Raw genomic sequence first — 17595 nt, forward strand, 5'->3', positions numbered from 1 at the left:
ATATATATATATATATATACCTGTGATTTTAGGGTGAAATATGACTTTTCTTCATGAGATTCACTTGGCAGCAGTCCCGGAAGATTGTGCAGGACACTCAAATACTTTGAGAAATGCTGTATGAGGCAAATGACCACTTCAAAGCCTCATCAAACCATGATCAAGAGGTTAGAAAAACATTTCATCACTTTCCAATCCCCACTGAGCATTATTAACTTTAATTAAAAAAACTGAAATTATCGCAAGTAAGTTCTGCGTCATGTTTGCATGAATCAAAACTTTCCCCTGAACAGCAGCTGATAATGCAGAAAAAAAAAAAAGAAAAAAAAAGAGGATGTCCCAGCAGTTGGAAAGAAGCACCAGCAGCCCTTTGTTTTTTGAAGCTCAGTCCTCACGTGGGTTATGAGATCTTCTCGTAGAACAGGAGGTAGGCTTGGGAACTCTGCACTTTGGCCTCCGGAACCGAATGGACGCTGCTGTCGCTGACGTGGAACCATGATCCTTTACTGACCTCAGCATTACCTGCGACAAGAGGAAAATTGGAACATCATAATAATAATAATGTCACTGGGTTTCCAGCTAAATGCAATTTGATTCAAAAAGTTAGATTTTTCAGTCTCAAACATTATTGCACGTTCATAGATATCACACTGAAATCTCGGACTCAACAGCACTGATACTCACAACCAGCAGCCGACCCGTTTTCTACGTAATTGTGCGTGGAGGGTCGTGATTTAACGTAGGCCGTGTAGTGTCCGGACCGCATGGTGCCGCTGTGCTCCACTATGCCATAAAGACTATACAGCACTCGGGTTTCTCCCTCCTTCACACCCTAAAAACACAAACAGGGTTTGATGCACTGCTCATATAGGAGCATAATTAATTGTTAAAAGATCACAATCTCGATTCAAACACCCACACGATCTCATTCCTACAGGACAGTGATTCAGCCATGTCTATTAAACCTTTGACAAGTAGCCTGTGATCACAGCGAACATTCAAATCTGCACTGGCACTGCCGCTGAGCCAGAGAGAGCAGTTGTCACGTGCAGGTATGACACAGCTTCACAAACAGTCTTTTCAACATCACAGTTTGAGTTGTCAAAAAGTACCGACTTCGGTACCAAGTTGGTACTGAAATTTTAAAAAGTGACGATACCAGCATTTCCCTCTAGCATTTTGAGCGCTGTTGAACAGATTCTTAAAGGAACACTCCACCGTTTTTTCATATTAAACTATGTTATTCCCTTAACTAAGACGAGTTGATACATACCTCTCTCGTCTCAGTGCGTGCACTCAATCGCTCAGGCGTGCGGCGACACTTTGATAGCACTTAGCTTAGCCCAGTTCATTCATTAGGGACCAAACAGAGATGAAGTTAGAAGCAACCAAACACCTCCATGTTTTCCCTATTTAAATACAGTTACACGAGTAGTTACACGACCAAGTATGGTGACACAAAATAAAACGTGGCGCTTTTCTAAGCGGGTAAAAAGGATAACTATAATGTATGGCGGAATAGCACTTGGGAGCACTTCGACTCGGCGCAGTAATATCATTACTCCTGAAAAATCCTCTCTCCCTCTCACTTCTGTCATTAGAACCAACGTGACTTTTTACTGCGCTGAGTCGAAGTGCTCCCAAGTGCTATTCCGCCATACATTATAGTTGTCCTTTTTACCCGCTTAGAAAAGCGCCACGTTTTATTTTGTGTCACCATACTTGGTCGTGTAACTACTCGTGTAACTGTATTTAAATAGGAAAAACGTGGAGGTGTTTGGTAGCTTCTAAATTCATCTCTGTTTGGTTCCTAATGAATGAACTAGGCTAAGCTAAGTGCTATCAAAGTGTCACCGCGCGCCAGAGCGATTAAGTGCACGCACTGAGATGAGAGAGGTATGTATCAACTCGTCTTAGTTAAAGGGATAGTTCACTTTGAAATAAAATTTTGGTATGTTTTAGCTTACCTCAAGGGCATCCAAGATGTAGGCGTCTTTTTTTCCGCAGAAGTTTCAATTTTTATAATTTTAGGTCAAACCGTTCTTGTCTGTCAGTCAAATAATGCAGGTCTGTGGTCACCACCTGAAAGAGCATGCACAGAGTCCAAATTAAAACAATTCCCCGTCGTCCAAATTAAACAATTCCCCATTGTAAGTACACATTGATGGCCTAAGACACGAAACGAGCGGTTTGTGTGAGAAAACGAACAGTATTTATATCGTTGTTACCTCTTGTACACAGCCACGTCCAAGTGATCTGAGAGCGCGGGCGGGTATAGATATACACACTAGATGTCGCCTTGGCTACGGTTTTGTTCCAATGAACTGCAGTAGCCAAGGCGACATCTAGTGTATATATCTATACCCGCCCGCGCTCTCAGATAATTTGGACGCGGCTGTGTTTAAGAGGTAAAAACGATATAAATACTGTTCGTTTTCTCACACAAACCGCTCGTTTCGTGTCTTAGGCCATCAATGTGTACTTACGATGGGGAATTGTTTAATTTGGACAATGGGGAATTGTTTTAATTTGGACTCTGTGCATGCTCTTTGAGACAGTGACCATCGACCTGCATTATATGACTGACAGACAAGAACGGTTTGACCTAAAAATATCAAAATTGAAACTACTGCGGAAAAAAAGACACCTACATCTTGGATGCCCTTGAGGTAAGCTAAAACATACCAAAATTTAATTTCAAAGTGAACTATCCCTTTAGTTAAGGGAATAACAGTTTAATATGAAAAAACGGTGGAGTGATCCTTTAAACACCTCTGATTGGCCATTGTGTTGACGCGCTCAACATATATGTCTGTGATTAGCCGTTTTGTTCACGCACTCAACATATATGTCTGTGACAATGGCCAATCAGAGGTGTTTAAGAATCCATTCAACAGGGCTCAAAATGCTAGAGGGAAATGCTGATATATCCACATTTTTCAAATTTCAGTACTTTTGACAACACTACAAATCACAGTATAATTATTTCCAAAAATTATTTGCATGAAATTGGCATTATATATAAAAAAAAAATGCCGGTCTGTGTGCGCGATTACACACACCTGGAAGACCATCTGAACATAAGCAGTAGACTTGTATAGAAAGGAACATTTTAAATCAATGAATTGTGAATAATTTCTGGTCATTGTGAGAATATCTGTAATCAATAGAAAAGTAACTGTAGTCTGATTACAAGTATTTTAAAATGTAAAATAATTGCAAGTACTACATTTTTGGAATCTGATCACATGCAATCAGTTACTACCCAGTTACACCAATAGGTAGTTTTAACAAGTTACTGTTAAAACATTTATTTGTTATTGAATCATTCTTTCAAGATTCAAAAAAACGTACTCATCCAGTAAAGAAACAGGTGACATCTTTATGAGTGAGTCATTGAATCATTTGTTCAAACTGAATAATAAAAAATAAAAAAAATTATTCAAATTAAATATTTTTTAAAAAGACTGTGGCAATTAACATTTTGTCAGAACCTCTAGTGAATTATTATTTTGTTTAGTTATCCATTCAGAATCGTTGGAGAACCATGATCTCTATTTTAAACACACACAAAAAAATCTTGATTCTCAATTAATCCAGAAATTATAATTTGCTCACCTTGCAGTTTAAAGAGCAGAAAGGAGCAAGATCCAGGATCTGAGGAAACTGCACATGTCTGTTCACCTTACAAACGCTGTATCCAATCTACAAGCAAACAAATGACAAAACAAGGGTCTAAATGGAGATTCCTTTGAGTGTATCAGTGTGGTGAGGTCTGGGACAGGAGGAACCAGGTGTTTTACCTGCTGGAATCTCTTCAGGTGAAGTGTGAGCACTGCTGGAGGATGAGAGATCAGCATCTGCTTCAGTGCATCTCTGTAAACAGCTTTCTTACCACCTGAATCGTGACAAAAATCAGTTTAGAAACACTGCTGTCACAATTGAGCTTTATGATAAACTAAGTTTTGTGTTCAATAAAAAAAAAAAAAAAAAAAAAAAGTTTTATCTTAGGTAAGGAGATCCAAAAAAACTAGAGTGTCAAACACAGGTAAACAATGTGCAATGCTTATTTATTTATTATCTATCTATCTATCTATCTATACTCTATATATATATATATATATATATATATATATATAATATGTGTATATAATGTGTATATAACTTGCGACATCTGTGGCATTGTGCTGTGTGATAAAACTGCACATTTTATTGTGGCCAGCCTAAGGCACACCTGTGCAATAATCATGCTGTCTAAACAGCATCTTGATATGCCACACCTGTGAGGTGGATGGATTATCTCGGCAAAGGAGAAGTGCTCACTAACACAGATTTAGACATATTTGAGAGAAATAGGCCTTTTGTGTACATAGAAAAAGTCTTAGATCTTTGAGTTCAGCTCATGAAAAATGGGGGCAAAAACAAAACTGTTGCATTTATAATTTTGTTCAGGTATTATATAAATATTGTAAAAGGTGAAAACATTACCATCAGAGGCTTTATGTCCAGGCTGGCGTTTTGTACAGGTAAAACACATCAGTCTGTTGTTCTCTGTGAGATGTTCCACCTCAGTGAACTGATACAGGCAGGACTCCACCGAACACTCCTTCTTCTCTGGCACCTCCCTGGTGGTCAGTGCGTGAAAGGCGAGCTCAGGGTCCTGATTCACCACAGTGTATTCTTTAACACCAACTGAGTCATCATCTCCATTCTCCATTTCACCTTCTGAAGCTGTTTTTAGTGACATAATATTCAGTTCTTTGACTAATTGATCCTCTTCAGCACAAAGCTGGTCAGCACCGTCCTCCTCCTCAATTTCATTCACCTCTTCCACTTTGTCTCCCTCCATAGACACATCTTCAGAGGTCTGGTCTTCGGATAAGGCAGTGAAGCGGTTCTTGCCAGCAGTAGCATGTTCTTGCTCGGGTTCCTCATCATCTTCATCCTCATTTTGTGATTGTGCGGAAGGTTTCTCAAGGATCAAATGCTCCTGGCTGTTTTTATCCGGTTCCACATCAGCACTGCCATTTTCTGAAACACTGTGAACGGAGCCGTCCGCTGGATCGGTGCTGCTAGCTGTGCTCTCATTGGGCAGAGGTTCCAAAGTGACTTTACTGCCCAGTTTCTGCTGTCGTCTCTGAGTCTATGGATACAAAAGCCAACAAATAAGCGTATAGCAGATGGTCGGTATTCAACTTGATACTGTGAAAAATAAGTCACTGGAACATGATATGTGTAAAACATGTAGGGAGAAAAAAAACAACCATATATACACACATACATACATACATATATTAGTTCAATCATGAAACTCTATAGGGCGCAGGCTGATCCTTTACATGCAATCAATCACATCATTACCACATGGTACAAGCTGATTGACCTCTACTGATCCTGCAGCCAATGAGATTGCTTGTTTAACATTTAAATAGTCTGGTTCATTGTTTGCTGTAAGCTAGTCCTGTAACGCGCTATCAGAGTTCCTCTGAAACCATCCACCTTCCTAGATCTGCTCTGGGATTTATGCTTGTCTCTTTATGCATCAGCAGCATATCTTACATGCTCACAGTAACATGTCTATTGGCAGTATCAAGTTTATATTTGCTCTGCAGCAGCAGCAATAATCAACAGCAGAAGCAGCAAAGCAGATCTAATCTGACGAAACCAAATACATTAACATTGACCTATTCAATAACATGCTTAAACCATTTCAAGAGGTGTCATGATTGAGATATATAATTGAAATGTTGACACTGTGTCTTTACCTTGGCTTGTTTCTTGGCCTGTTTCTTGGCTTTCTTCTGCTGGTACTTGCTTCCTGTTCCTGTAGGCATGTCTTCATTCCCATTGGCCAGAGATGTTGCGGTGTCTTGATCTCCATCGTCACTGACGCTGCTGCGATACTGAGCAACTTTCTTCTGATTCTTCTTTTTGTAGGCCTGGAGGAGAGACTCAAATCAGTTCACGTCCCCAGAACATGCTCACGCTTTACAACAGCAACTATGAGCATTTTGCCAGAAGGAAGAGCCAAAGTGTTTGAGGGATAAAGCAGCTATATGAATCTTACCTCATCAGCTACAGGAAGAGACAGATCCAGAAACATCTCTGTCACCAGAGACACAGTTCTGCACTCTTTACACATCACCGTGCTGCTCATCTCTCCACCAAACACTCGGTCCACAAAGTTCTTGGGTGCACCGTTTTTCTCATACTCTGGTGAAAACGATGCAAGAGAAAGTCTAAGTTATTAATTTAATAATACTCATGTTATGATAAACAAGCTTTGGGTTTAAGCTAGCCTTAAAATGCTTCGCTGATTTCAACCTGCTCTGTATTGTTACAATGTCGGTAATGTATGTAAATTAACAATGTTTACTCGTTCTCCATGTTACCTGGACTGATAAATTCACATTTATTTGTCAGCAAAAGTCCACCGGATAGTGCAAAATGTGTCATCCGGCTGACTATTGAGAGGCTTTTCATGAAAACTACAGATGATAATTCTGCATTTTTGTATCCCCGCCCACAGACCAACAGAGTTTATTAACCGAATAGTTATTGTAAGAGTAGGTTTATCAATTAAAACTCTATTTTGTCTACTCTTTAAACAGCATTATGGTGAAAGTGAAACACTATGGCACCATCTTTCTTAGCTGTACGAGATGGCGTTTTGCTTCAGAGGGAACGGATGGATCAGCAGTTCTTTATCACGCTGTTTGTAATCATCCAGTTTCAAATGTTGACTACCGGTATAACACACTCTGGTCAAGCGTATCCATAGCAGACTGGTGGGAGTGGCCTTGGACTGCAACATGCCCAGTGCATTATGGGTGTTGAAGTTTTCCTACCTATTTGGCAATTTCGACCTTCTACTGCATTGGCAGCCAAGTTTTATTGAAAGCCCATTTTGCCAGTGCTTTAACCCCCTGAGGTCTACGGTATCGCCGGCGATACCAGCTCGCTTTTTTTTTATTAGTGTAAAAGAAACTCATAAATACTCTGTTGACTTTGATTTTCCATAGGAGTTTCATACATCAATCGATTCTGTTAAATGTGTATTATTTTTGTGTATACTCACAATAAAAACAAAGTGTTGTGCTTTTTGCCAAATAAAGAAAAATAAACACGAAGCGAGTTCTGCCTTCTATCTGCCAGTGTAGTCCATTCTGAAACGCGTCCGAAAATTAACAATAACTCAGCGAATACTCAGTCAAACAGACATACAGACACACAGGCATGAAGATTGAATTCTCTTCTTTAAAATGAAGTAATTTATATAAAAAAACAATTATTCTCATCTTGTGAAATCTGTATTAAAAGAGAGCGATTCCAGTCGACCTCATTACAGCTAATTCAGATGTAATGTGACTCCGCCCACGGAGAGCGCGCGCTATTCAAACGCAAATGGCTGAGGCAATCCTGTGAACGCCCCCATCAGCTCGAGAAAACACACAAGTTTATTTAGATCATTGTTTACACCGTCTTGCAGCGCTGTGAGGAATAATACTAATGGAAAATGTCCCTCAGAAGTGCGGGTATATCGAGGAGCGAGCTGAGGAATACAAGTAAGTTTTTTCCTTCTCACGTGAATTTCTTCACGTGGGTTTCTGTTTATGAATGAATAAACTGCAGAGATGCGCGCTGTTTACCACAGCTGGCAAAGACAGTTTAAATTTAAATCGCGTGTGTGAATGAATGATGATGTTTTAGCAAACTGTATTACTATACTGAGATAAGTAAACATCGACTGAATGTTGAAATAAAATTTGAAATGGCTATTTGTATAAGCAACGTATTAAACTGCAAATTAACAATATGCCCTAATATTTCATGAAAACAACGTTACAGTCAGACGAAATATGAAAGACAACATTTTGTTGACCAGATTTGGGTACAGTTTTTACTGTAGAATATACTGCCACATCAAATAAGCTTTTGTTTAGCCATTTCTATATATAAAATACTATTTTTGTCAAAAATAAAGTCATCAACTAAGATGTTAGCTGTTCCAATGTTGGTTATATTCAAACTAATGAATACATAGATTAAATGTAGGGCCTATAATCTTTTTTTTTTACAAAGAAAGAGTACACTTGAAATTGTAATTATTGTTGTAATTGTAACCGTTTGAATAAAATAGCAAAACATATTTACAAGATAGATGTAAGCAAAATCTTAAATGGTCAATATAAGTCTTCTTCTAAATATATTTTTTGTCCTTGCATTGTGGCTCAGTCAGTGTCACACCTGAGTGAATGGCTAATTATGCAGAGTGGGTGTATTCTAAGGTGTAAACCACTCCTCGTTCACGCCCCCTCGCATATTGGCTTTCCAAGCAAAACCTGTTTTACATCAATTTAAATCAATGTATGGTTTTATGTGAACGATAAAGCAAGACTATTTTCACATAATTTTGAAGAAAAAACTATAGGCGACGACATCCATAAGTCAAAAGTCTTATTGCCACATATTTAGTATGTGTTTTGTGGCCTTATTTCAAACATTTTAATTTTTAGTTTTTTCGATAACCACGCATAAACATTATTCTCTCAAAAATGAAAACATGTACATACATGTGGCTCACATATTATTGTAGTCCTGTTTGTGCTATATAGAGTGAATTTACACCTTTGCCATTAATATGTTTATAAGCAACTGAAAAAAGCACAAATGTCAGAGCATGTCAGAACACCCCCAGGGCCCAAAAAAACGCTCAGACTCCAGAGGGTTAATCATTCCCTTATAATATAGAATTTGTCATTCTGGTAATCTGATCTGGTACCTTTAGTAACCTTCTTCGTCTGCTCAGCCTCTAAGCTTTTGCCAGAGTTTTTCAAAGCCCCCAGAATTCCGGAATTTACTCTCTGAAAAATACAGAAAATAAACAAACAGGACACGGTTACACTGAAATGTCTCAAACATTCCTTATAATCAATGGCAAAGGAACACCAGCAGACACGAGTTCATCTGGTCTGTGTTCATGTGCTGTTAGAGGTTTATACTTTCACTTCTTCTGCCCGCATGCCGTCCAGAAGGTACCGCAGCAGCTCCTGACTGTCCTGCTGCTGAAAGCCTTTAAAGCGTGGAGCTCTGTGTACAACAAATAATGGAATCATTAAAAGATTGCTTGTTCCTGTAAGACAACGATTCGCCTGTGTCTTTTAAGCCTTTTACAAAATCACACCGGAACATTCAAATCTGCGTTGGCGCTTCCGCTGAGCCAGAGAGAGCAGTTGTCATGAGCAAGTATGAAACCCGCTTCACAAACAGTCTTTTCAACATCACAGTATCATTATTTCTGTTACAATGATATCACAAGTACTGGGACAAAAGTTAATATTTTGGATATAAACACTGATGTCTTCGGAAGAGATCAAAATAGAGGAAATCCGTTTTTGAAAGTTACTTGGTGCTACTAATAACGATTGTATCAATTGCATCGTTACACCAGTAGGTGGCGACAAGAGGTTGTGAAAAAAACGTACGTGTCATTGGATCAATCATTCATGAGATTGGTTCACAAATGCTGATTCATCCAGTAATAAAACATGTAAAGTCTTTATGAGGGAGTCATTCAAACCTGCAGATATTCACATTTTGTCAGAACCTCTAGAAAAATTACATGTTATTTTTTGTTGTTGTCAATTCAGAATCCTGGGAGAATCGTAATCTCTATTTAAAAAAATCAATAAATGGTGGTTCACAATTTATCCAGAATTGTTCTCTTATGCTCATCAAGGCTGCATTAATTTGTTTAAAAATACAGTAAAAACAGTAATACTGTGAAATATTGTTACTATTTAAAATAACTATTTTCAATTTTAATATATTGCAAAATGTAATTTATTCCTGTGATCAAAGCTGAACATAACAGATCAGAGTTTCTCACGATCATAATGACTAAACTACCAAACAAGAGACACACACACATACATGTACATATACATATATATACACATATATATACGGTATATAATACATTTCTTTAGGACATGCAGGTGTCAAACACATCAGTAAAACAGCACTTTCCTCTTATTATATGAGACTGCTGCGCTAGGAACATGTTTGTGCGGCTACTTACTTTTTACACACTTGTGTGAAGAGTTCTTTAGGGGTCACAACACCTTTCTTGGTATCCTGGACTTCATTAAGTAACTGACACATAGCCAGCGTGAGCGACCCGGGTCTTTCCAGCTGGATCTGAAGAGGTTCCTGAAAACATGATGTGAAAATATGCTGTTAGATGAAGATTTCTGCATAAACTGAACATAATGAGGGTCAGCATTAGTACCAGCTCAGATGATGGTGTGATGGTGAAGGAGCTCTTCTCATCTGAAATCTTGCTCAGCAGTTCTCGCAAAAACTGCGTCTGTGATAAATTCTGAGAGGGAGACGAGAACATCAGGGTCTGCAGAGCTTGTTTACATGCAGCAATGTGTAGCCTGACTCTATACCTGCACGACTGCATTGAAGAAACACGTGTTGCCCAGATTACTGAGACCCCTGACACACACGACACCACCAGAGCTTCCTGCTGCTGCTGCCGCCGCCGCCACCGCCTTCTGTCTTTTGGGATTATCATCATGTTTGGAGTTGCTCTTCTGGTTCTCCTTGTTCTCTTTCTCTTCATCCGGTGTTTGCTCTGCAGGTTTATCTTCCTTCTTACATTCTGCAGGCAAATTGATGCTCTTTTTTTAAATGAAACCATGTGCTTTAAGTAAACAAATTTCAAAATAGCCAAAATAAAGTGTCTAAAATATATTGTTTTCAAATATTACATAGTATATTCTGTTAAAGTCCCCCTGTGGTCAATCATTTTATTAGCCTGATTAAAACCAGACCATTCTCAGTAGTAACTGAGTTATGGTCTGGCAAAGCTCCATTAATAACTCATTTCCAAAAGGGCGTCACCAACGCACGTCGCTCAAATGCCTCTTGGCGCAATTGGATAGACCTAAAACCAATCAGAGCGTCCGTCATCGTGTAAAGCCATATGCTGCGTCCCTAAGTTACACTACGCCATAAAAGTATGTACTCTTTTTGTGAAGAAAAGGTATTTACTTTTGAATGTGTAGCAAAAAAGTAAAAAAGGCAAGCTTTGGGACATACTTCGTCATCTTTATCGGACGGATCTGTCGTGTGCGTCCTGTCACGTAAACTGCCCTGTCAATCATCTTGTCACAGTTAAAATCCTCTATTAAATCTAATTTAATTTCCTACCGTTTCGGAGAGAAATGTAGCAGCACGTTCATCTGCCAGTGGGTCTTTCACGGAGACTGTCCTCGTGTGTTTGCAATTTGAATATAATAATGCATTTAAAAGTTGCTGCGCTTCACCAACGGACGTCGCTCAAATGCCTCTGGGCGCAATCGGATAGACCTAAAACCAATCAGAGCGATCGTCATCGTGTAAAGCCCGCCCCAACGTTTCTGATTGGTGCCGCGATTTCGAGGGATTAGAAATGGGCTTGAATGAGCTCTTTGCCAGACTACTTGCAGAGCAAATCTAAATTTGCCGGAAGTTGTCTGGGTTTTCCCAGGCTATCATTTTATCCCTTAAAACTCACCTTTGATCACCAAAATGACATTTTTAAATGTTTTTTTTCCCCTTGAAATATAACGCGGTTCTATGAATATGCAAATTAGCCCCGCTTCCACTCACTCACACCAGCTCAGAGATCCACTCGTTGACCTGATTGGTTACAAGGTAGTTTGTGACGTCAGAAACACCAGCGATTTCAAACCGTGTTTTTGAGACTGTCTTTGGTTCACTGCAGTTTTAAGGAGGAAATACTCGATGCGATGTTGTTGACACATGAATTTACACATGGTTAGTCTTAAAGCATATTAAAAACACCACATAAACAATAACATTAAAAGCTTGATTTTCACCACAGGAGGACTTTAATATTACAAACATAAATACATGTTTGTTTAAAAACAAACATATTGGTCAACTGCTACTGATATTAAATAAGCGGACGTGGCTATGAAAACTGTCTGGCACCTACTTTTGTTGGAGGTGCTCTTGCCAGGATCCGTCGGCACTTGTTTTCTTATGTTTGTGATCAGCTGTGCCAGCTGACCCGTGCTGGAATACTGAACTTCTTCATCACAGATGTAACACCTTGACGGCACATCAAGCAGAAGGTAAGAGGTCAGAACACACAAACCCTGCCACATTTCAGTGAGGATGAGGATGTGTGTGTGTGACTTACCATACGCTCCAGACGTCCAGGCTGAGCACTAAACAGTGCGGCTCGGATCGAGGCGTCTCGTAGTGCTTGATCGCATGCTGATTCTCCAGTCTCCCGCAGCCCTGACGAGGATCACAACATAGTGTTTAAGTGTGGCTGGCCAATAGCAACATGTCATAACTAAGTCACCTGATCACTTACTCTGTGGCCGCATTTCAGGCACATCCACACAGCTGGACTTTCTCTTTCAATTTCATCCTCCGAGACCTGGTCTTCAACAGGCTTGTTCGGCTCACAGTCTTGGCACGAGCTCAGATTTAGAGCGGCTTTCTTCAGGAAGCTGTTATCTATTCCTTTGCGGATGTGAGTGCAGGAAACCTCTTACAAAGCAACAGGAGAATCATGTTAAGTTAGAGGTTTCATGATTAAAATCACTTAATTTACTGCCAGCTGTCACACATGTACCTGGTGTCTCAGTGCTAGGACTTCTGTCTTTCACCTTCTTTTTACCCATTTTGGTTTAGAGGAGCACCTGGGAGGGGTTTTAATACATGCATATTAACAGAACATACAGTCATATTAGTACATCATAATCATTTTATAATAACGTGTAGTGATTCACTGATGTGATGCTGACCCGAGGTCGTTTATGAGTGTGTCAGCAAATACAGATCTCTGACACAAAAACGTTTTGAGAAAAGTAATAGTCGCATCAATTTAAAGATCAAGTCACGAAGAATAAGTCATTAATGTTTCCGTTTAAACCACTGAAAATACAAATAAACCGCGACAGCTGTTATTTTCAGATGAAAAAAAAAAAACATGACACAAACAGTTCAAGTAAACTTACGAGGCCAGCAAAATCATTTAAAAATATGTAAACGGAATTACATCCATCCAAGTTTCTGTATTCAAATAATTTGTAGCGAAATAAACCGCATGAAAACACCAGTGTAAAGCATGTTGTTCAGCGGCTGCTTAGAGTATTTCCGGGTGACGCTCGACAACGCTGAGGTTCATTTCAAAATAAGAGTCTGACTGAAACAATAAATTAAGAAATGACAAGGACTACACATTTTATAGAGGACAATAAACAAATATACATATACAAACCAAGGCTTTTCTGTGATTGAACACCACGTGATCTGTTTGTTCCAAAATCCAAAAGGAAAGTGAATGTAAACAAAACAGGAGCCAAAGACGTGTTCTATTAAAATGAATGTCTTGTATTAAATAAAATAAAACACATAACAGTGTTTTACATTACAAGTTACAACACAATAAAAAGAAGAACATATTCTGATATCTTGGAAATGGCTTAAAAACTTCCCACATGACGGAATGAGAAATATTAATATATGAACAAACTTTGGAATATATATATATATATATATATATATATATATATATATATATATATATATATATATATATATATATAGTATACAGTACTAAATTGTTTCTAATAACACTGAAAGTTATACCTTCTACAAAAAATAAATAAAAATAAAAAACCAATTTGCATCTACAAAATCTCTAGTACCTAGTAGGCTACTCTCTCCATTCAGTCTCTAAAAAGTGATTTGAATCTAAAAGAGACAGAGCTGTTGTTCCAAACAGCTGTATTATGTTGAGTAAAGTTGGTCATACAAAAACTTACAGTGTGTAAAAACCTAAATAAAAACCAGATCAGTTTTGTGGAGAGAAAAATCACACCACAAAACAAAATCAATACCACCTACATTTTTGAAAATTTCCCCATGAACACAAAACCAAAGACTGCCAGTTTACAGAAAGATAACTTGAACGAGTTGAATGAAAAAAAAAGATAAGTTTTTCCCCCGAAGATTAGAAGGCCAGATTGGACAGATGGCTGCAAATACATATTTCCATATTTCGACAAATACTGTTTACTAAATTGGAGTATTTGGCGAAATATGGAAATATGTTTTTCCAGCCATCTGTCCAATCTAGCCTTGCAATCATCTAATCTTCAGGAAAAAAAACTTTTTTTTTGTAATTTTCATTCAACTCCTTCAAGTTTTCCCTAGATGTTTAACACTAGATTAAATTAAGGACACATGGCAGTCAAAAGCCATTCATTCACATTTATCCAGGCATGAACCAGAACAGGAGCTTTAGAAGAAGAATAAACAAACCTGTGAAGCTTTTGGAATCTGATCACATATTTATTCTATTTAATTATATTTTTTCTTCATTTTTATAAAGCAGTTGACACATTGAGCTTTATCGTTAAAGTGAGCAGTTTAGGAAATAATTAATACCCTCTATCAGAATGATTTCTGTTCATTTTCACTGAAAGAATTACCCCGTTTTAATATAAAGTGTGGAATTAAGCATGAGCAACTGTCTCATCACTGCCTTTTGTTGTTGGCCTCAGAAATGCTTCTCATCAAGAGGAATACATATAGAAATTAGTAATTAACTGTGTTCAAAGGCAGTGAAAAAAAAAAAAAGTAAAAGATTGTGAAGATTTAGGTGGAAACCTACATAACTATACAAAATAGGTCAATAATAATAATATTTTACAGAAAGAAAAAAAAAGCAGTGAAATTATTTGTATAATCTTTGTCTCCCTCTGCTTGTAGACACATTTACAGCATCTATCTCTTGTGTAGCAGGCTCTTGTTTTCTCAAAGTAAAACTTGTAAAAACTCTTCCTACATTTATATTAAATTAAAAACAAAATGTTAAAAATACTACATTGATAAAGGAATCACATTCTCCCTTTATTTGTACCATTAAATATATGTTAGGCACTTTATTTCCAGTTTTCGAATATTGTCTTAATTTTTATTTAAAATCAACGTCTCTCTGGAGCTAATAATGGGAAAAGGGAGAAAAATAATTTTGGAAAAAGGTGGATTTGAACTTGGGTCAAAAGTTAACACCACTCGTCTTACTCAACGCCACTAACCCTGTTGTCAGCGGGATTTCATTTGTAGTTTTGTCTGGCTCAATTAGACAATGGTGGGCAGAGTTAGTGTAAATAACATCAGTCAACAAGGCAGGCTATTTGCACTTGGTGTAATTAGACACTCTGTTATAGGAAACAACGCTATCAGTATTGCACAATAAATCTATTTTTACACTGTCAATGGCTTGTTGCTTAAAATGTGAGTGTTTAACTTTTGTCTCTTTGCTTTAATTTTTTGCCATGCATATTGAGTTTAACACTATCTACATTATTTCAAATTTAATACAGTTCAAAGTATCTATTTTCAGCACTCATTTTCATGGGCCTTACATATAAAAGAAACTGGTTTGAAACCACACACACTGTGTCTTTAATCTCTGTAGCAGCTCCTTATTTAACCTCAGCTGATCCTGAGGAAACTGGATTGACATCCAAATACTGAAAGTTTTACAATAAAACATACAAAGTCACAAATGATTATGAGACATTGTTGATAATAGACTAATAACAGTAAATGAAAGACAACTCTCTCTTAATCACTTACACACAGAGACACTGTAAGAGAAGAATATATTCATTCATTGATCAGTCACATATAGAATTAAACTCTTATTAAACACAATTTAAAGTGCAAAGACTAAAGTGGAGCTAAATTATCTTATATTCTTGAGTTACACACATACAGTATGAGGCGTGTTACTGAATTTGGACTAATTTAAAAGTTTTAAATAAAAATGCACTATGTACTATAATTTGAATCATCCCTCAGATCAGAGAGCAACTTCACTCCTGAATTCCCTACACTGCAAAAACAAACTAGCTGATTCAACTTAAAATAATTTGTAACCTGGCTGCATTAAAAAGTTTTATATCGTTTATTCTCAGACAGATCCAGTACTCGAAGCTGTGAGGGGTTTGATCTCAGAGCTGAAGCCAGAACAACACAGCCTTCATCTGTGATATCACAATGTCTCAACCTGTAGAGAACTAAGACACAATGTGAATTGTAATTCAAGTGTTTGTAGTTTGTTATTCACTTTGTTCTCAGAGCAGATACTCGGCTCATGCTCATTACTGATCTCTCCACTGTGATGTAGAGCTCTGTGTAGATCTCATTCAGGAGAGTCTGGTTTCCCTGCTTTGCTGTTCCTTAATACAGACACTGAAACTTCATTGAGACTTCAACTGCATCAGTTTGATCTAAATGTGTTGAAGACCCGTCGCTCCTGATAGACACACATCTGGACTCTGGTTCTGATCTCTTCTGATGAATTGAACTATAACAAAGAGATTAAAGTTGATTCTTTTAATTGCTGTATTTAACAAAGTACGTATTAATTTATGACTAAAACACTCACTTTAAAGAGTGCTTTATGATTTTTTTTATTTACACAGCGTTATTACAAAAATAGTAGATTGAACTGAGTATTTTCACAGATGTGTCTCTATGTGAGCAGCACTATATGTGGTAAAACATGAGATAATATATAATACCTATAAACAATGTACAACAATTTCGCATATTTCGTATACAATACTACAGGTACTACTCTAATATGCAAAAATGCCATACTATAAAACATATTTTTTAATATGTAAATAAAATGTAATGCCTGAGATCAGTCTGTGTATCTTCACTCTTAAAATCTAATGGATGCTAATGGCTGATCCATAGACTCGTCACTCTTCATTGACACACAGCTGAACTCTGGTTCTGCTTAACTCAACTATAATAGAACAGATTTAATCCTTTTATGAAGATAATTATTTTATATTAAGATCTCTGGGTCTCTGGATTTTTGTATGTCATGAAGATGAACAGTTGAAATCTGAATCTGACCTCCAACACTGACTCTGGATAGAAATGACAAACAAACACAATGGCTGTGTCCGAAATCACCCCCTATACCCTTAAATAGGGCACTATTTTAGGGAACAGCCATTTACAGTGGTGCTCGAAACCATAGTGGACATTATTGAGTGCACTCATTCATACACCCCACAATGCACTGCAATAACAAGTGTACAACCGATGTACGTTCAATCATAGACATAATAAATACATGTATTTATTATGTCTATGCGTTCAACGGCTAGAGAATACCCATAATGCACTGTGACGGTTGTGCCGAATGAATTCCCGCGTCTGACCTGAAGATGGCGCTCACAGCTGAATCATACATCCATCTAGCCATTCTCAGCGTAATATCATACAGGTATAAATTCCTTTTTAATTGACTATTAAATTGTTTAATTAAGGTTTATACATAGTTTCCATGACAGAGTTCAAGATAAATCTTTTCAAAGTTAAGTTTAAAATTATTATTAATCAACAAGCACAGCAAAAGCGGCAGCCCTTCCGACGCACTCAGAGCGAATTCACTCACTTGTTTTCATTCACTCCTTCGAGTGGACTTTATTAGTGGAGTAATAGAGAATAGCAAATGAGGGTATAGTGGGA

At 37.7% G+C, this 17595-nt stretch overlaps 2 protein-coding genes across 2 annotated transcripts in view; both read right to left on the bottom strand.

The window, feature by feature from the left end:
• Positions 1–20: 20 nt before the first annotated feature.
• The window catches only part of LOC309506902 (ubiquitin carboxyl-terminal hydrolase 16-like), a 35560-nt gene continuing 17985 nt past the window's right edge, over positions 21–17595 (bottom strand). Inside the window, exon 18 of the transcript XR_014208967.1 lies at positions 21–63. The gene's annotated coding sequence lies outside the window, so the exon portion shown is untranslated. The remainder of the gene's footprint in view (positions 64–17595) is intronic.
• Positions 22–13200, bottom strand: LOC309506901 (ubiquitin carboxyl-terminal hydrolase 16-like). The gene is made up of 17 exons (XM_082180919.1): positions 13047–13200; positions 12662–12728; positions 12398–12576; positions 12218–12318; positions 12011–12126; positions 10455–10669; positions 10292–10381; positions 10082–10212; positions 9003–9090; positions 8783–8864; positions 6068–6213; positions 5766–5939; positions 4489–5143; positions 3804–3898; positions 3619–3705; positions 685–832; positions 22–522 (listed from the first exon to the last, which is right to left on the bottom strand). The coding sequence occupies exons 2-17, from the start codon at positions 12708–12710 to the stop codon at positions 401–403; spliced, it is 2478 nt and encodes an 825-aa protein (XP_082037045.1). The 5' UTR covers positions 12711–12728; positions 13047–13200; the 3' UTR covers positions 22–400.

The sequence above is a fragment of the Leuciscus leuciscus genome, assembly GCF_965113295.1.
Source record: "Leuciscus leuciscus genome assembly, chromosome: 9".
Lineage (NCBI taxonomy): Eukaryota > Metazoa > Chordata > Actinopteri > Cypriniformes > Leuciscidae > Leuciscus > Leuciscus leuciscus.

Coding starts and splice junctions, on each gene's coding strand:
- LOC309506901 (XM_082180919.1), bottom strand. CDS start 12,710: ATGGGTAAAAAGAAGGTGAAAGACAGAAGTCCTAGCACTGAGACACCA. Junction 12,127..12,217: donor CTGGACGTCTGGAGCGTATG/GTAAGTCACACA, acceptor TGTGCCGTCAAG/GTGTTACATCTGTGATGAAG. Junction 3,706..3,803: donor ACCTGAAGAGATTCCAGCAG/GTAAAACACCTG, acceptor GTTTGCTTGTAG/ATTGGATACAGCGTTTGTAA.